The sequence below is a fragment of the Trachurus trachurus genome, assembly GCF_905171665.1.
Source record: "Trachurus trachurus genome assembly, chromosome: 20".
Taxonomy (NCBI): domain Eukaryota; kingdom Metazoa; phylum Chordata; class Actinopteri; order Carangiformes; family Carangidae; genus Trachurus; species Trachurus trachurus.
This window is the reverse complement of record NC_139911.1, coordinates 7,755,732-7,776,296: the sequence shown is the minus strand read 5'-3', so window position 1 is coordinate 7,776,296 and position 20,565 is coordinate 7,755,732. Positions and strand designations below refer to the sequence as shown.

The following is a 20,565-nucleotide window of genomic DNA, read 5'->3' as shown; positions in this document are numbered from 1 at the left end:
TTTCCCTTTGTGGGATGGGCAAGATTTCGACACAGTGGAGGACGGAGATGAGGAGGAGAGATAGTATCAGTGTTTGGGGCTGCCAGGGCCTTCCTGTGGCTGTGATGGTAATGAAGGGACAGAGAGATAGTGAGGAGGGCTGAGGGGGAAGAGGAGGAGGAGGAGGAGGAGGTGGGTGGGTGGGCGGCGGGGGAGGAAAAAGTTATATCATTGGTACAACATTTCCACATTGTAAGAAAGAGACACATGAAAAAATAATGTAGAAGCTCTCCCACGCCTTGTTTCAAACTTAATCGTCTGATTATTATTATTATTTTAACTATAAAAGTGTTTTAAAGCAGCATGATTAATGTTAATGTGCAATTTTACACCACTTTAATCTGCAGAAACACTGTTAACTGAGCTACACCTACTCAAACCCAGTCTGAGTCTTTCATTTGAGTATTGATTACAGATCAGTGCAGCTCAGTACAAGCCACAATCCTATCAGAGGGTAATAGCAACAAAAAAAAGAGATAAATTCGTACAAATATCAAATGGCGATCAAAAAGTGACTCTATCTATCCTCCATGTATTGTGAACATTAACGAAGATGAACCTTTACTTATGCGAAGCAGAGTGAAAGTGTGACACAGGCCTGTCATGTATTCGGAGGCGCATCAAGAGACTTGTTGTGTGACCGTGTGTCTGTTGAAATGTCCTGCAGCGCCGTGTGGGGTAATCTGTGGTCCCAGGACTGCGACATTTCCACAGAGTGAAGAAAGACTGTGTTTCACCTCATCCCTTCCAGGTTACTCAACAGCAAGCAGACCATATTATGAACCCCACCGCAGCCAGCCAGCCCAGCCAGCCCCACCGGAGCTGCTCCGCTCTCAGAGATGCCGCTTCAACTCTCCACAGTGACTGACTTCGAGTAGCCAGTTGTGCTTTATAGTCCTTAAAAATCAACATACAGGTCCGAGACGGAGGCCGAAACATCAACTTTCTACCTCTTTCTCAGGACTTCCGCTCTTAGACCTTTTTTTTTTTTAAACGCCATGTTCACAAGCAGAGCAACAACTCAAAGGTCAGACTCCTGCTTTCTGAGTTCCAGGTTCTCACCACACATCCTAAATCCTTCCTATTGATCATAATGGTACTGAGATAGATAATCAATACGAGAAGGAGCTCTGCAGTGATGGAGGAGCCTCTGCGGTGGTGTGAGGTGTAGGGGAATAACACTGTTTCACTTTCTTTCTGTCTCAGAGCTCAAGAAATTGAAAGAATCTCACGTTCTCACACTTGTCCACCACTGAAAAAAACATTGTATTTGAAGCAGCCACATTATTAATATGCAGTTAATACTTAATATTGATTAATAGATACACAAAAGGGGAGTTTTTCCTACCCGCCCCCTGTTGGCAAGTGGCTGCTCTGTGTTGGGTTTCTCTTTGTAATAAAGTCAGGTCTTGACCTCACTTTAAACAGCCTTGGCTGAATGTATATTATTATTTGGCGCGACATAAATAAAATGTGATTTAATCGATGCGGCAGTTTATGACTGTCAAAGCAACACAACCACAGATTCAGCAAACAACAAGGTCATAAATATTGAATAAATATGATGCTGCAATTCTCTTGATCCTGGTCACTTTTATTTATTCATTCATTATTATTATTATTTGACCTTTTCAACCTATAAAACAAAGAGGAAGTGGTGTTTTTCCTGCTCAGGCAGTAAAGATGAAGCAGGACAACTCCACAGTGATAAATCCACTCCCTTCTGCTCTGCTGCCTCTAAACACTGCTGCTCTCAATCAGTGGAGTCAATCTAGGCGGCAGCCAGGGTGATAAATACGGCTGCAGATAAACGAGGGAACAGTGTGTAACATTTCTTTTCTGTGCTAACGACATTTGAACTGTTGCATATTCATGAGGAGAACAAGGAGGTACATCAGACCTGGCCCTGTGCTGCTGTGATATGTGGCTCCACCATGTGGCAGAGGGCTTCACTAGGCCTCCTCTGGCAGAGAGCGCACAGGCAACAGACGTCTCACTTTGCCACTGATTCCATGAACCATTTCCACTGAAGAAAATGTTTATATTGGTTCAATCTGCTCCATGTTTGACTTAATTGTATATGTGCAAAGACTTTCTTCTGTGCATTTTACTTTTCAAAACAGACTGGTATTGAGATGTATGTTGTGTATTCAGTCTCAAGCAGAATAAAGAGACAAATCATGTATCACATGTGTATATTTAGATTTAATTCTGCACCTTTGATGAAAGGTTTCTTATACATTAAAAAATGTGTCACAAACACACTTAAAGCTCACTGTTGTTCAATTGTAACATAGATAAAACATCTAAATAGCAAAGCCACAAAAGTCTGATGGCAGTCTCTAATCTACTGTTATTCAATTCAGAGCCAGATCTGTCTTATTTCTGGAGATAATTTCCCTTCTTACTGTCTTTATGCTGTATAGATAAGGTGTACAGTTATGGAGTTAATTTATTGGGAAAGATGTACAGGTGTGGGTGGAGTTGTGTTTTGTTTAAAGTCAAATCATATCTCAATTGGCTTATATTGAACTATTTTGTCACACTTCTCAAATGTCTTTTTTTTCTCCTTTTTTTTTTGACAAATCAACGCTTCAAACTAAAATAGACTCGGATATGAATGTGCTGGAACATTTGGTGTTCTCACATTAACAACGTCTTCATTATAGGCTATTCAGCTTTCAGAATAGTTAAATCAATTTTCTGTCCAACAAACTGAATGATTCATAAATGGGTTCATCTCTTATCTTCAATAATCACTATATTATTAATAATAACCGGCCTATGGGGTTGACGATTACACCTGTGGGCCTATGTAATGTTATGAAGTAGTCTATTCAGTGGTAAATAACTATGTAATCTGGATGTGCCTCTTTATTTCTTACAATAATTACATTACGCACAATAATCGCACATCAAGACTCCAGAACAGTTTTTATTCTTGTGCCATTAAAGAACTGAATAGCAGCCTAAAGAACAGATAGGAAATAATGGGTTGTGCAATCCCCAGCACGCAATATGCAATATCTTTTTTTTGGACTAATGTTCCCATATGCTTTTATACTGATATTTCATGATGTTTTTATAGGTTTTATGTTTTGTATTTATTCTGTCTTGTGTGTGTTGTGTGGTATGGTATCACAGCGGGGAAGCAACGTGAATTTCGTTGAATTATTTTTTCAATGACAATAAAGGCAATCTAAATCTAAATCTAAATTACAATAATTGTATTGTATATTTTTAGGACTCTCTGAGGCTGACAGCTGTGGGCGGGCGGGCGCTCTGATTCACTACAGAGTGAGTCATCATTCACATAGACGATCTCCGCCAGCAGTGAGACGAGGAGACGTCGTCGCTTTTGACGGTTTCAGCCGGTTTTTGTCGAAGTGCCGCCGGAGCCACTGCCGCTGCTGCTGCTGCTGCTGCTCGCCCCCTTTAATTAAACGAGCTTCTCCTCCTCCCGGTGCAGCAGTTGTCTCGTCTCACACTCTCTCCGCTCTTTGTCTGTCAGACTCTGCCGGCTCTAATACTAGTAGTGTGTGTGTAACGTTACGTCTGCAGCTGCTTCTTCTTCCTCGGCTCCGTGAGTTCACGTCAGCGGCAGCGAGCAGCGGCGAGGGGCAGCAGGACAGATTTACCCCGAATGGCGTAGCAGCAGCATCCCCAGCGGGCATCCCCTCATCTCCAACCGGCCCCGGGTTACAGAGGAGGAGGAGGCTCCTTTGTTGTTTTGTCAACAGTCGTCGCTGGGTTTTTAAAAAAAATATTATTATTAATTATTTAGGCTATTTATCTCAGAGACGACACACGACAGCGACACTTCTCTGGGGCTGGAAAAAATGTGTTTTCTTGTGGCGGACAGAGACGGAGCAGCCTGGCGTCGAGGCAGCGCGGAGGAGATCCGGTGACTGCGGAGAAAAGTCCTCTCTCTCCGCTTCCCCCCCTCTCCACCACCACCACCACCACCACCACCTCCCTCTCCCTCCTCCTCACCCCCACCTCCCTCTTCCCTCACCCCGCAATGTTTGGATGTGTGACCGGCGGCGGCAGCAGCAGCATCTCCGGACTACGCGTTTAAACTACGCGTAAAAGCGGTGAGTAAACATCTGTAGCCAGCGGTGGCAGGTGTGTGTGTGTGAGTGAGTGAATGAGGGCATGTCATATCATATCGGCTCGGTTTGGCTCAGCTCGGCTTGGTTCGGCTTGGCTCGGTTTGGCCCATAGCAGCTTCCATCACCATGATTTTATTCCGCTCACACTGCCGCTCTGTTTAGTGTTTTGTGGTGTGGTGCTACCGTGAAAGAGGCCGGACAGCACAGCACAGCCAGTCCTCGGTGGGTTACAACCTCCTCCTCCTCCTCCTCCCCGGGGTAAAAACTCTTATATAACCCTGTGGGATTCCTCTCTCTGTCAGACTTCCTGTGCAGGGAAACAGGAACACTGAGGAGGAGAAGGAGGAGAAGAAACATGTGCACGGGAGTCGGGTCTGGACAGGCTGAGACTTCATGCTCTTACGTCCTGCTCTTATAATGTCTCCACATGTGCATGTTTGAATACCGACAGCTGTGCAGCCTGAGTCACATCCCTTACTATTATCTCCTCTTTCATGTTGATGTTATTAGTGTAGATACATAAAATAGATAGCATGTATTAAGGTGTCACTCCATGCATAAGGGTACAGGGGGATTGCATAAATAAATACGTTTTTGTATTATTATAAATTACAGTATTCAATGCCCCCTTGACAAAATTAAAGTGTTAAAAAGGAGTTTTGAGACACATTAAAAAGTCATAATTAAAAAAAATAATTAAAAAATGTACACTATGACTGTGGTATCATGAATTATATCAATATTATAAACTACACATTCGTTGATTCAATGCTTACCAGATAAAATAGTCTCTCACTCACATTTCTAATCATTAAGAATGGGAGCTACAACCAGTGTTAGTTAATTGTTTGAGCCACACATGGAGAGATTCGTCCTTCACGCTTTCCTGAAGCTCAGGATGATGTTGTCAATATTGTCTTGTCTTGTCTGAACAGCTGTTCAAAAACCCACTTCACTTCTCACACCGAGGCAAAAGAAAAGAAAGGAAGAAAGAAAGAAAGCAGCAAATTTCTCACAACTGAGAGTCTGGAGGACGCAGAAAACTCTTGGGGGATACTGGAAATGTGCAGCGCTCGCTCGCAGCCTCAGTAATCATGAAAATAATTTCCTGCTGCATTGTGTTGTGTTGTCGAGCCAGATTTTTGTCATAAATGTGACCTCACCCTGGAGCTGTAGGGGATTTTCCCATGAGGCTCGGCTTGGCTAATGCTGCATATATATGGTGAACTCAGAAAAGCATATGCCTCATAAAACTGGTGTTATTACATGTACACAAGCATTAAAGGTTTAGTATGTGTAAAAAAGATTATTTTTTTTTCTGGGCAAATTGAATTGTAGGCAACTGGACTTGTATTTGTCTGGGAAGACGTTTCGCCTCTTATCCAGGGGGCTTCATCAGTTCGTACGCAACAAGTTTCACTAGTCAGCACTACTCTTTTGTCTAACTAGTGCGACTAGTGAGACTTGTTGTGTACGAACTGATGAAGCCCCCTGGATAAGAGGCGAAACGTCTTCCCAGACAAATACAAGTCCAGTTGCCTACGATTCAATTTGCCCAGAAAAGAACGATGACCTGGATTAATGAGAATATCCAGGTAAAAAAGATTTGCTTTAGAGATGTAAACACTATTTATTTGAAACTGTTTTTCCTGTTTACTGTTATTTTCTATGTTAAAACGTTAAACTGTTATTTTCTATGTAGATTTGTTACAGTAGAAAACAGGTGATTTTGTTTCAGAACCAGAACCTAAACCTGTAAAATGTTGTGTTTCCTCCTCAGATCTCGTCTACATCGCCTCCTCCCGCCTTCAACCCTCCAACGATGACATCCCCAGACTCTCCCCCGCTGGTGTCCCCCTCCCCGTGCCCCGCTCCCCCTCCGTCTCTCCCCTCCTCCCCCGTGCCCTCGTCCCCGGCCCCGTCCTCCTCCTCGCTGCCCGCCCCGCCCTCGCTGCCGCCCACCGGCGAGGTGATGGTGCTGGCGCTCGGCAGGAAGAAGCAGCGGGTGCTGATCGCTCTCTCCATCCTGCCCAACCTCTTCCTGGCCTTCCTGCTCTCCTCCGACCCCCTCATCACCCTCTCCCCGCCGCACCACTGCCACCTGCCGGGCGCTCTGCCGTCACTGGAGATGCTCAACGCCTCGCTGCCCTGGGAGAAGGGGCGGAGGCCCGGGGACGCCGGCGCCCCGTCCCAGTGTAAGCAGTACGTCAACGGCAGCCAGACGGCCGTGGTGGACTGCGAGGCCGGGTGGGACTACAACGTCACAGAGGGGCTGAGGAACAACATCGTCACTGAGGTAAAAACCCCCGGTCCTGCTCTTATTCACCGTTTCATCTTTGTCTGAAGTTTGTTTCCTTCTTTTATCGTCTCGCTGAGCTTGCAGTCCCTCTCTTTTTAAAACGTAAGCACAGCTGCACATTTCTGGCGACTAAGCAGCTCTGTAAAAGTCCAAATCAGTGTTTTCTATGTATTTAAAGTGCGTCCAAGCAAGTTGTCATCAGTACGTTTAAAGGGATACTTCACCCAAAATCGATAATTCACCAATTTTCTACTCACTGTCATGCCAAGGAAGGGTTTGGAGACATTTCAGAGTCATCAAAACAAGTTCAAAAATAGTTCCGGGGGGGTCCAGCTACCAACGGATTTTCATAATGGCGGCGGATAGAGTTCACTTTTGAATCGTCCAAAACACACACTATGAAACATCCAGTTACCTCCATACTGCCCATCTGTACTGACCCAAGTGTCCTGAGGCCGCCACATGGAAAAGTTGTTCGGAAAAAATTAATTTGTTCTCTGTTTTTAGCCTTGTTGTAGTAGTAGCTCCGGACGAGCAGTATGGAGGTATTTGGATGTTTCATAGTGTGTGTTTTGGACGATTCAAAAGTGAACTCCATCTGCCGCTATTATATGAAAATCCATTGCCAGCCGGACCCCCCCTGGAACTCTAAAAGCGTTTTGATGACTCCGAACCCTTCCATGGCATGATGGTGAGTAGAAAATTGGTGAATTGGGTCTCCTGATGCACTTTGAGGAATAAAAAACTACTCCGGAGTATTGATCAGCATGAGGGTGAGTCACTTATGACTGAATTAAATTTTTTGGTGAATTATTCCTTTAAATATATAATGAAATTCTGCCAACGGAAATTTGCTTGGACAAATTTTACATCACTGACTATAAATGGTTCTTGTGTTAATGTTTAATCATTTTCTGAAAGCATAAGCGCCTTGAGTTTGGCTGATTGGTTGTCATGTTTTGGTTGCGTGTGCAGGGAGAGTTAAGGAAACCATTTATTACTGGTGCTGCCTCCATGTTTTCCCAACAAACCTTCCTGTTAGATGTGTTTTAATGACTTTGTGTGTTTACATTCAAGATCCCAGACGCTGTTGTCTCACACACACAACGCTGCTAAACTACAGGATTACTTATCATAAAACAAACAAGGGTCTGTTTACGTTGAGGTGCAGCACTCTGTGTTTTTTGTTCCACGAGTTCTCAGCTTCAATAGAAATACTTGTTTTTTTTGTTTTTTTTTACCTTTGTTAAGAAGTCAGAGCGTCAGTAGACCTTCGCTCCACCTTCGCTCCGAGGAGGGTTGTGCAGATGTGAGTTTCTCCGACATCACTGGATCAACCTGAGAGGGCCAATTGAGAGAAAGAGAAGAGAGATTTCAATCTGAGTCATGTCTGAACATCCAGAAATCAGTTTCTTTGCTCTAAATAAGACTGAGCCACCATTAGAAATGCTACAACATTTATCTTAAAAGTTATTCTTTGGACTGCGATCAGCAGCAGGTTAATTAACGGGACCAAAACATGCACAAACAGGGATAACGTCTTCATATTGCCTCCCTCTAGGGCACCAGAGGAGCTGTTTATGAAACACTGTTCAGGGAATATTAATTATTTGCCTCAAGGTCACAACCTGGCAACTCGCTTGCACGCTGGAACTATAACTTGTTGCGTTTATCATTGTGTATTTAAACAGTAGGCAGGTGGAAGATTAGCTCTGGTAAAAGAGGCTTATTTCACTTTGTCTTTAAATAGTGAGAACATCAGGGGCGTTGACGGGAGAGAGAGAGTTTCAGGTAGTTTTTCTGCCTAATGTTCAGTCGTAACTACACAATCGATGGAAAAATAATCTCTCCAGCTCTGATTCACATTTCTGGAAAATGCACAAAAACCACACCTTTAGGGACTTGGCTGCTTATGTGGTAAAGACAGCGGAGAAATGCCGTGTTGGTGCATTAATGTGTATGTTTTAAAGACAGGCGGGGCGGCAGGGCTGGGTTGGACTCGTCTCTGACTTGCTTGGTCAGTGTTGGACGTCTTTCAAAGCTGGATCTCACACTCACACCACTGGGTTGCTGTCTTAAGCAGAACCTTAGACGGCTGCTCCCAGTTTTTCCACTCAGCTCCGGTGGCTCTGTGGCTCTGTGGTCTGGTTTTTCTTTTTTCTTTTCATTACTGTGTCGGAGCCACACCCAGTCCCTCCACTTTACGGTATTAGGGCAGTTCGTCGGTATAATCCGCCCACACCACTGCAGCGAGCTGAAGATAGCAAAACATAGCCAGGGGAAGCATTTAAGCCGGAGCATGTTCGATAATGAGTCTATGTAGGAGAGGAAGGAGCTAATCGTGGCCCTCGCCTCCCTCAGGGTTTAGACACGGGGACACGTTTCTTTTTTTTCTTTTTTTTATGCCTTAATGGTTTGCTTTTGCTTTGCTGAGCTGGCAGGAAGCAGGAAGCTCTGATCAGCTTCACCTCTGCTGCTGATCAATAAATACTGTGTCACTTTACTAGAGGGAAACTCGTCTGAACTGAACAGTGGATCCATATTTCTTACTTTGACTTCCTTTAGTCATCAGGGTTGGACCAAGAGCAAAGCACAACTCGTTCCTTGATGTGCCTTAAGGTTGTCTCAGGTCCTTGGCCAATAGGAAACAGGATGTTTGCATTAATATAATTAAAGTGCATTGATCTGCTAGATGCATCATTTTCAGGATTACGTAGCTGAACACAAACTCCCAAACAGAGTTTCTCGATGGATTTTTCCCAGCAAAGTTTAATGAATCAGAAATGTTCACATCACTATAGGGAATATACTGTACGTATGTTGTTTACAGGTATCATAACGTCTCTCTGAGGTGTCACTGACAGCGGCGGCTTGGCAGCGTTCCTATCGTTCCTGTCGTTTGAATCATCTGGATTAAAAAATGTGAAAGGGGGAAGAAGAAAAATGCCGACAGGTTTCAGTCCCATCTGACTGTACACACCTGATTGTTTGCATGTCGGTCACAAAACCGGTCCGAGGAGTTCCCAGACTAGTTTGTGCGCATTTTCCCTTTTCGTCTGTCGTCTGAAACGTTCCACCCCTATGAGCACCGTGGGGTTGTTGTGGTGCCCTTTGGCCGTTTACTGTGCACCGCTGCGACTCTGTGCCTCAGCAACAGGACGGCTGATATTATGTGACAGGCTTTTATGTTTCTGAGCACGGGCTCTGATTATACAAGGCCTGTTTTATCGTCAGCCGCCTGCGCTCTCTCTCTCTCTCCCCTCTCTTTAGATGATTAAAATCATTTTGCTCTCTGTGGCCGGCAGACAGTCACATTAGCAGAGCTCAGCTGTTAGTGAGTAAAACTCTGATCTGAGAGCAGATATCTGTGCCTCTGTTTAACTGATGTTTTTACCGCTCCCGCTACTACGAATAATAATAACCGCGAGTCTAAAGAGTTAATAAAAACCCATCCTCTCAGCACTGTTTACACCTGCAGCTCTTCACGTAATTATTCACCCATGAGGAGAAATAATTCACATGGAAAAGCCATAAAAACTATGAGAGCACAGGTGTGTTCCTACACCCAGAAACAGATTTTCCTCAGCCACCTCTGACAAGTCACAGAGAGAGTTTATCATTCATATCACATTATGTTTTATCATCTCTACCTCTTTCACATTGAGATGCTCATAGCTGAACGGGTAAACCCAGAGTTAACTGGCTGTGAAGTACAGATAACTGACGATGAGCAACGTTAGGTTGGGTAATCTTTCCCTACTCGCTCTCTGACTATATTTTACTCTGCTTTTGTCACATATTTTTTGCTGTTAGTTGCTTCAAGTACCTGCTGCTATTGATTTCTTGTCTTTTTCTTTTGTTTAGCTTATGTATGTTGTCTGCTTGTCTTTTGTTTTGTATTATTGACAGGGGTGGAACTTTGTACAAGTTCGTCAGGAGTTGCGCAGCGTTTTATGCATTTTTTTGTGCTAAACTAATAAACCTAAACCTAAACATAAACCTAGGTTCAATTAAAGTGGATAATTAAAAGATATCCTGGGATGTATTATATTTACTTTGCAGTGGTTCAACCTGATGTTTACCTGGTGTCTCTCTCTCTCCTTCTCTCTCTTGTGTCTGTGCCGTCCAGTGGGATCTGGTGTGTGGTCAGTACTGGCTGGTCCCGGTGGAGGAGGTGTGTTTCATCCTGGGCGTCCTGACTGGCTGTCTGGGCCTGGGATATGCTGCCGACAGGTAAAACACATTAACACATTAACACACACACACAGGCACTAGGCAGACAACACAATAGAAAACCAAGAAGCTTTGTTAATTGGTTTTTAATAAGTCATTTGAAAAGGTTTGTGGTTTTCCTGCCATGACTCCATCAATAATCCAATAATCCATGTTAACTTTAGGGATAATTAAAGCAAACAGGAGAACACGGCAAAGGGATTTCAGCTCTGAATGAATTTGTAATCATTCATCAAAACATGTTTTCACTTGACACTCTCCTTATGGGTTATTGAGTAGCCGTAGCTCAAGTGTTGCCTGTGTCTGCAGACATCTGTGCTGAATCAGATCCTCTTAAGTTCCTCATTCCTCAGCATCTTTGTCCTTATTTAGCAGTTTCACTACTTCATAGTTCTTCACACCAACACACAGAGACATGAACACCGACATGCACGAAAAGTACAAGAAGCGAACTTGGCTGTTGACGTAGAAATTAAATTAGCTTTAGATTTACTATGTCTGCCAGCGGTTGGACTGTCAGTCGGCAGCTGGTGGCCGCCAGTCGATAGGGAGACAGATTTAGTAGCAAGCGGCCCAAAGGGCATCTGACTGGGCTTTTCATCACAGAAGGAAATCTGTGAATTACTGCTGTTTGCAACTGAAACATTGAAGAATACATTGCAAATGAATTTATTATGAACCAGCCATAAATAAAATAGAAATAAACGCTACAGAAAATGCATATGTAGGCTTCGGTGTGCTAGGTTTCAGGACTTCGTGCTCAGCATTCGGCATTAGACACACCCCAGGTGCCTCCGATAATTGACATAATGTATCAGTCTGTGTGTGTGCGGCGTTGTTGGATTGGAAATCACGCGGGGGAAGCTCCAGTCGTGGGGGCATTGTGGGGGAGATGATGCCAGTTTAATCAGCTAACAGCCTTCATTAATTTGCTGACCAACTGAGCATAGCATCTGTTTGTTAAGACTAGTGAATTAATGCAGCCTCCTGGGAACATACAGAGAAGGAGAGGGAACGGCGCTAACCTGCAGCGTGGAAACAAAACTGCTGTTGCCTGCATGGAGACGGGAATTCGCTAATCATCGCATGTAGTGATTGGCTGCTGAAGATACAGGTTTTGTCCCTGTTAACCTTTATCATTTCAACCAGCTGAGACACAGTGGCTGCTGCCGTTTTCATCTTTTTATCTTTGGAGGATGTTCGCAGATTCCTGTCTGTCTGTTTTCACCATGATAGCATCACAACCTGCAAGGCAGAGTCAGAGGAAGGTTGAGGTTGAGGACTGGGGTGGTCTGACCTAAGAGTATTAAGTATTCATGTAGTAATAACTACTGAGTAGATACGGATCTGAACGAGATATTGCAGTTAGTATCGACAAACTGATTAGACTTGGTGGTCAAAGGTCAAGCTGTAAAACACAAAACGTTCTTGGCCGTAACTCACAAATCTATTCACCAATTGTGACACAATTGAACTCAAATGTCAACAAGGATAAGATGAAGTCAAAGATCAATGTGACTGTTTCTTCACCTGGATACTTTCTGTTTTGTATCTATTTTTATGTCTGGTGTCAGATCCTAATATGTAAAATGCAAATTTAGTTTACAAAATTCATTTACGATATTCATTCATACATGAAATTAGAAATGTGGTAGCAGCGCTGATGGCAGATGACGATGTTAAAGATGTGAGTCAATATTCGATCTTCGCTCTCCATTGTTGTGATTGTATCTTCATGTTTTGTTTTTAATATGACAAAATTAGTTTGTAAATGTTCGGTGTTTGGAAAACTGACATAATGAAGTGTTTAATTAATAATGATTATAATGATAACAATAGAGTCCTGTTTTCAGTGTATATACTATCTGTATCTGTGTCTCTGCAGGCTGGGCAGGTCCAAGACTCTGCTGACCTCCCTGACCCTGTCGGTGGTGTTTGGGGTGCTGGTGTGTGTCTCTCCGTACCCCTCCATCTTCATCGTCATGCGTTTCTGCCTGGCGGCTGCTAGTGCAGGAGTCTACCTCACTCTGTACATCACCCGTGAGTGATAATAATAATAATGATGATGTTATAATACAAACTGCTTTCTTCCCTCCCTGGTGGTGTTGATTGTTCCCATGATTAATTTTCCTTCCTCTAATATGAAGCTGGTGTAAAACCAAAAAGTAGCTGAGGTGAGAGCTGTAAATGTGAAGATGTGTTGCTGTGGCTGTGTGTCTGTCAGGTCTGGAGCTGTGCGAGCCCTCCCTGCGGCTGGTGGTGACCATGCTGGCCGGTCTGATGACCGTGGCCGGAGAGCTGCTGCTGCTGGCCGTGGCCCTGGGCTGCCAGTCCTGGAGGGGCCTGCTGGGGGCCGGGGCCGCGCCACTGACGCTGTTCCTCAGCTACGGGTATGAGTCTGGAGTCTTTTAAAGGGAAAGTTCAACATTTTGGCAAACTGGCCCATGCCATAATCCCTATAGTTTTAGGAGTAGGTTCGTTACCTTTCATTGTTGGTGCAAGCTGCTTTTTAGAACGGCGGAGCAGAGCCGTGAGCTGCTCAGAGCTACGCTACGGAGGCTAATGGGATTTCTTGGTTTCTCTCATAAAATACACAATCCAACAACTCCAAAACGCTCTCGTGGACAAGTTGTGACCTGCACATTCACCACGCTATCAGATAATAACGTAATGAGACGTAATTGTTTTCAAGGCAAATGCAGAGACTTGCTTGCTTGCCGAAAAGCTGCCCCCGACGCGTATTAGCGGTTTTGCATGAATTTACCTCATGGGTGACAGTTAAAGGTAACAAACCCACTCCTAAAACTATAGGGATTATGGCAATTGGCCAATTTGACAAAATGTTGAACTATCCCTTTAAGATATCAGAAGCATTTTGCATTTTTCCAAGAAGGTTGCAGGAAACGGAGTCTTTTGATTCTGTGAAGCGTCTTGATGTCAGTTGACTTGATGAAATCTTTGTTGGATTGTATTGATCCCTGTCCCCTCATCACCTTGAGCTCTTTTAGCTGATGTCAGAACACATTAGGGCCACTTTGTTTAAGGTCCCGAGTCCCTCCGAGACCTCCGTTACAAGATAAGCCTTCATTGAAGTTTCAAAATCAAATTAACAGAGATTATAGGAGAGATTACTGGCTGTGATTTTCAGGTTTTAACAACAATGAAAGAAAAGCTGGATTAAGAAATGAAAGAATCCTGCTACTTAGTGCCCCAAACTGGTTATTTTCCATGTTGAGGCAGCAAATCTGGGTCACAGCACCAACTCCTAATATGTCTAAATAAAGCCGGTGCCGGTGCAGGTCGGTGTAGATCTGAAGACCGATTTGGGTTTGTTGTCTCTGCTCTCCTGCAGCATTCCTGGGGTGTTTCCAGAATCCCCTCGCTGGCTCCTTCTGTCCGAGCGATCCGCGGACATGAACTCGTTCAGCGAGAGAAGAAACTCCAACAGAGATGTGAGGGATGACGAGAGCTTCACAGGTGTGTGAGCACGCAGCGACTCAGAGCAGACGTTCAGTTTATTCAGTCTGCATTATTATGTGTCTTATTGCTCTGCACGAGCACCTATCACACCATTAGTACCAAAAGCAGGTAATGATACTCCATTATAAGTCATTATTTATTTAAGGCTTGTGCATAAAAATGAGATTTTAATGGAGCATAATCACTAAGCAGCAGCTGGATGTGACAGTTAAATGTAGAAATGGAGGAGTTTGCTCGTGTTCAGTGAAAACCACAAGTTCAAAGCATCACATTCATCGCCCAAGCACTCAGGGCAGTATTGATGTTTCTCATGTTTTGTTAGATCTAGTGGGATCTGACTGTTAGAGCGGATAAACGTCTGTTGTATTTAATCATTTTTTATATTTATACACATACACACATGATGTACTATACTTTGAATATAGTTAGTCCCCCAAGGAATGTCCACAAAGTTTACCTGGATCCTTAGTTTCAGAGATTGCCCTCCTGATGTGAGCTAGTTGGTATTCAAGAAAACAATGATGCTACTGACACTGAGCAGGTCTGAGGAAATAGACTGACACAGAGTGAAGGGTGGTGGCCAACTGGAGGTAAATAGTTTCAGGCATCGTGATCAGATAGATGCAGTCACAATTAGGGTGAAAGGAAGTGTATAAGAGAACAAAGGTGTCTGTATTCAAATGGAAAATCTAGGGTCAAATTACAACAAATGGTATCCGTGCAAATGTCTTCCTTGTCTTCCTTGTCCACTTTGCTATTTATGCAGGAAAGATTCAAGCTTACAGCTACACGCCTCAACCAGAAGTCATCATCAGTTGCATTTAAGAGTCTTTATGCGTCCATTGTGAAATTAATTTGTTATTTGAGCAGTTCATAAAATAGGGACTAGAGCGTTTGGGCTGATGGTTCATCTGAGCTCCCTGTGCATATTTATAAGACTAGAGGCGGCGTCAGATTCATTTTGATTTAAAAATTTTAAAAGCAAACGTCTGCTCTGTAGAAATCATGTTTTCACATCCAGGCCTTCATTATTTTTTCAGTTTTTCTAGATGTTAAAAACCTCAGAGCTTGGTTGGATGGATGCAGAGATGAACAGTATTCACAGTAGTTAACCCCTTCTTCTCCATTCATGAAAGACCCTTGTTCAGTTAATTAATGATGGATGAACGTGTTGCACCACTAACATTGAGCACCCCGCTGTTTTAACATAGTGTAACTGGAGATAATGATATTTGATGAATGAACTGCTCTTTAAACAGCAAATGAATGATTGATAACTAGACTGCAATTACAGTTAAAGATACATCATTTATTAACATATAAATAGGGATTGTTCACTGGCAACAAATGATTAACTGTGTTCAAAATAAAGTTAAATCTATTGCTAGATTCACACAGAGCTTTTCAACGTTTCTTTGTGGCCTTGATCAGTGGATGCATTTTTCCAAACTTTCCAGAGACACAAAAAGTGTTTATAAATAAATAAAATGAATGAATGAATTAAACATGTTCTATGATTAGAGTTGTGTTACATTGTGAATCACTGAGGGAGCTGCAGTCATTGACAAATGCCTTGATGAACACTTTTGCTCACAGCTACTGAGTCAGTGCAAGGAATAAAATGTAGATTCGTTCTCTCCTGCTTATATATGAATCCACTGAGCCTGTATGTCCCTGAAATTGACAATGAATTATTGATTACCAGAGACAGAAGCTCAGGTCATTATTCTCTCTGTGTTGCCGAGCTATTAATTAAAAAGAGAAAATGTGCTTTTTGCCTCGTTATCTCCCACAGAGCTGGACTCGGAGCCGCCCTCTTTTTCACGACCCCACCTGTCCTTCCCCGAACTCTTCCACAGCAGGAACATCTGGAAGAACATGTGTGTGCTCGGCTTCACCTCGTAAGTCCTATAGCCCTCGCTCGGTCATTAATTCGCAGGTCGTGTCGTTTTGCGGCAGTCGTCTCATGTTTCCCTCTGCCGCTTCACAGCTGCTCACTCTCTCGTCTCTCCGTGTCCTTCCTATCCTCAGATTCATCTCTCACGGCATCAGTCACTGTTACAGCTCCTTTCGAGGTGACGTCAGAGGCACCGCCCCCAGTTTCTACTGGACGTACCTGCTGTCTGTGTGCGCAGGAGGCGGCGCCTGGCTGTTGCTCTGGGCGACCGTGGACAGGTGCGGCCGGCGTGGCATTTTGCTCCTCTTCATGACAATGACGGGGCTGGCCTCTCTGATCCTCCTGGGACTCATGGAGTGTAAGTGGGCTTTAGTCAGCAGCAGGATGTTGTTTCCTCCAAGGACAAATATAGTTAAATGAAGAGCTATTTATAGCCCTGCTGTTTCCCCCCAAGAAATCACCCTCTGCTGAGCCAATACATCAGACTCGTGTCAGCATCCTCGCTTCCTCCAGTCCTTGACCCATGAAGATAAAAGTTAGTCAATCAGACTTCAGACCCCGGGGTCACATTAGATCGTCATGCACCATGTGCGTCACGTTGACCTTGTGCATTATGAAATAGATTAAAATCTCAATGCAATGGTCAGCTCCGTTTGTTTGTGTCCCCACAGTCCCCCAAAGTGGAAAGACTCTGGCTCCCCCTTGTGTCCGACAGGGAGAATGTCATTGGGTTTATGTAGGACACTGCAGTGGCAGCAAAGTCAAAGCTGTGTCAGACTGTGCTTTAATCGTGCTTCAGGGGCTCCGGGCAGAGGCACTGGGCCGTGATGACGTTTTTCTCTGTGTCCGCTGTTAGTCACTGACTCAGGTCTGAGCAAGCTTTAAGCAAAGACTGAATCGATTCAGGTCAAATCAACAGGCAGCGTGATGTAGCAATCGGAAACGGAAAAGTATGTACATCTGTTGCACTTGATCAGGGTAATGCATAATTACTGAAGCACCTCCCTCCCTCTCTTCCTCCCCTCCTCCTCCTCCCCTCCAGATCTCAGTGAGACAGCCATCACAGTTTTCTCAGTGCTGGGCCTGTTCTCCTCTCAGGCCACCGCCTCCCTCTGCATCCTCTTCACTGCAGAGATCATGCCCACCATCATCAGGTAGGACACACTGAAACAGAGTTGTTGTTGCACTGATTGTTGCACCGATTGTCCAAGACAAATTACCCTCCGGGGGACAATAAAGTTTATTTTGATTTGATTTGTATTTGGTTCAATAGTGTATGATTATGAGGAAAGGCCAGCTATGGGTAAGAGCTGCCAAAATGAATAAGGACATGGAAAATGGAGCTATTGGTGACTGAGAAGAAGGAATTTCCACCAATAGCTGAATATTATTAATTCTTCCAGGTGTTCCAGATTCAGCTGATCATTTTAAAGCAGAAGTGAGTGATATATTTGTGTTAATATAAGTCTTAAATAGTTATATCTTCCGACAGCAATCACTTACATAGAGTGTTTGGACCGAAACACGGGTCTGTCAGTCCCTCTGCTCTGCTCTGAGCCGAGGAGAAAACATTTATCGTATCCTACAGTTTTTATCCAATGAGGAGAGAGAACGGCATGCAGGGCTGTGTGTGCAGCCAAGGAACGCCGTGAATGTGGTGACGTAGCGACGAGGACTGTTATGGTGCGTTCAAGGAAACTCGTAGACTCGTGTTTTTCCGTCCTGTGAAGTTGTATCAGTTTGATCTGGTAGGAGTTCACGGGTCGGGTGGCCGTTATAGTGACTTTCACAGGTAAAACAGGTCGGAAAAACAGAGTGGGTTGCCTGGAACGCTACAAAGTCGTAAGTTGTGACTTGAAGCTGTAATTTACGATTTCAAAAGCCTGCCTGGAACGCAGCATTAGCGAAAACGACCGGATCACTCACTTCTGCTTTAATAATTTAATAAAGTTAAAGGGATAGTTCAACATTTTGGCAAATTGGCCCATTGCTATAATCCATATAGTTTTAGCAGTAGGTTTGTTACCTTTAATTGTCGTTGCAAGCTATTTTTAGAACGGCGGAGCAGAGCCGTGAGCTGCTCAGAGCTACACTACGGAGGCTAATGGGATTTCTTGGTTTCCCTCATCAAACTCTGCTCCGCCGTTCTAAAAATAGCTTGCACCGACAATTAAAGGTGACAAACCTACTCCTGAGACTATGGGGATTATGGCAATGGGCCAATTTGCCAAAATGTTGAACTATCCCTTCAAGGTTTTTTCTTATTTCTTAATGTGTTTATGGCTTTTATTGTTGTTCTATTTCCTTATACTTGATGAAATGTTGTAGAGCTAGAGAGGTGCTGAGTGGTCCTTTGTCAGATTAGCAGAGCATCTGTATCCCTCTCTTTCCAGTCTTCATACCAAATTAAGCTCATATCTGATCTCTGTGTCCTGTGCAGGGGCAGCGGTGTGGGCATCGTCCTCGCCCTGGGCTGCGTGGGCCGTCTCAGCTCCCCGCTCATGGACCTGAGGAACCACTACGGCTACTTCCTGCACCACGTGGTCTACTCGTCTCTGGCCCTGCTGGCCGTGCTGTCCATCCTGCTGCTGCCCGAGAGCAAGAGGAAGCCGCTGCCTCAGACGCTGTCCGACGGGGAGCAGTACAGACGCCCCCCGCTGGGCCGGAGGAGGAGGGACAACGTGCCGCTTCTCGCGACACCCAACCCGGAGACCTAAGGGACCCAGAGACAGAGGGGGCCTAGAAGAGACTGTGCTGAAACCAGTCGGTGTGCAGCCAGAAGATCGACGCTTGCGAGGGAAGGACAGAGCAGCACAGAGACGATGGAGAATGAATGCGATCGAAGCCTCTTAACATATCGTCCTCTAGTCACTACGAAACACGAACGGTTGGGTCGAGCGGCCATTTTTCATCTTCCTGTTTCCTGTCATTCAGATGTGTGTCCGAACACACGCTCTGCTCACACACACACATACACACACGTAGTTTCTCGTCCCATCTCTTTGTGACAAACAGTGGGTGCCCCCCCCCCCCCACACGTGAAACACCAGCGTACACTGCTGTACACTGTCCTCCAGTGTGTTGGTTGTAGAAGATGTTAGCTGCTTACTACTGACAGTCCAGACGCGCCGAGGTTCTGATGGTCGTCTCAAATTATCTGTAGTGTTTGTCTAAACCTGCATAGACCGTTGTTATGTCTTGTTTGTTGTGTACAACGACACAAAACCTGCTCAGAGGTGTGAGAAAAGTACATGAAAGTCGATTTTGTACTTTTCTGTGATGTACAACTTAGCTGACACTTTACCTTTTGGCACTCCAAACAAGGATGAACCACAGTTCTCTGATGTATCATGTAACACTTGAGGGGTTTGTGGGTGTATTTTTGCCTTGTAAATACTCTAGACTTAGTTTCTTTAACTTCTGGGGGGGAGGGGTTGTCTGAGTTTTGTTAAAGCAGACCTTGAGGCAGGAGACTGTAGACACAGTACGCTATGCAGTGGAGAAGCGGCACAGAGCCTTTCTGAATCATTATTTTGTAAGATGATGGTGTTGAATCTGACCCTCAAATGATTAATTGATTCATTATGAAATCGTGAAACTTAAGGGACAACTTTTATGACTGTAAATCAGCTGTTATCAATATTACGATAAGAAGCAAGTAAAGTGAACACCAGGAAGATGTTCATGTTCAAACTATCTGAATCCAGTCTCTGATTCTGGCCTGGAGCCAGCTATATTTATATCTATTTATGTTGTTAATAAGTATAATCATTAAATTATCCAGAGACCAGGAATTATGAAGTATTTTAACGAAAAGCCGTTGAATTGGGTTGAGATGACGTGTCATGGAAGTAAACTGACCATTTTCTGACGTCGCTGATCCAGTAACTGTCACAACATTCCTCTCTGCATGTTTGGAGGCACTTGAAGGGCTTGTTTTTTTTCTCTCGTTCCTCAGAAGCTTAGTGATCAATACCTCTGTAGATGACCAGTTTCAGCTGTAGGAGAACAGACGGGTACGAAGCAAACCGTACAGCTGAGGATGCGTAAAACCAGGCACATAAACTGTATTTTTGTCAGGACTTGGTACCTGTGGGTCGTCTCGTGATTTGAGCTGAACGTCTGTTGATGGCGGAGACCGGGCCCGGTGACGATGCTCCGTGAAGTTCGAATGGGAGCTGAAGAGAGGGCCCCACAGCTCCACATCGACCCTCGACTCCTCCTCCTCCTCCACCGAGGACGATGGTTTCCTTCTTCCTTATTTCCTGTGTGATGATGGCTGAAGTGGAAACATGACAGAGAATTTCCAAAGGTCAAAAAAATCCTGCTGTATGATGGTATGTTCAGGTAACTCTTTGTCTTATCATGTTTCTGTGGGTGTGTGACAGGGAGAGGACGTGGGGAGGGGAGGGGGGGTTTGATTTCGACTTAAATGTTGAGGAGTTATTAAAGGAATTATAACCTTTGGTAGTTTTTATTTCCTCTGTATGTTGCACTTGACAAGT

General features: G+C 44.3%; 1 protein-coding gene across 1 annotated transcript; it reads left to right on the top strand.

The window, feature by feature from the left end:
* Nucleotides 1-4,034: 4,034 nt before the first annotated feature.
* Nucleotides 4,035-18,777, top strand: slc22a17 (solute carrier family 22 member 17; the record flags this gene model as incomplete). Its single annotated transcript, XM_083995601.1, has 10 exons — nucleotides 4,035-4,133; nucleotides 5,932-6,447; nucleotides 10,580-10,683; nucleotides 12,569-12,723; nucleotides 12,908-13,073; nucleotides 14,036-14,160; nucleotides 15,959-16,064; nucleotides 16,195-16,418; nucleotides 17,103-17,214; nucleotides 18,501-18,777. The coding sequence occupies exons 2-10, from the start codon at nucleotides 5,974-5,976 to the stop codon at nucleotides 18,775-18,777; spliced, it is 1,743 nt and encodes a 580-aa protein (XP_083851727.1). The 5' UTR covers nucleotides 4,035-4,133; nucleotides 5,932-5,973.
* Between the last annotated feature and the right edge of the window lie 1,788 nt (nucleotides 18,778-20,565).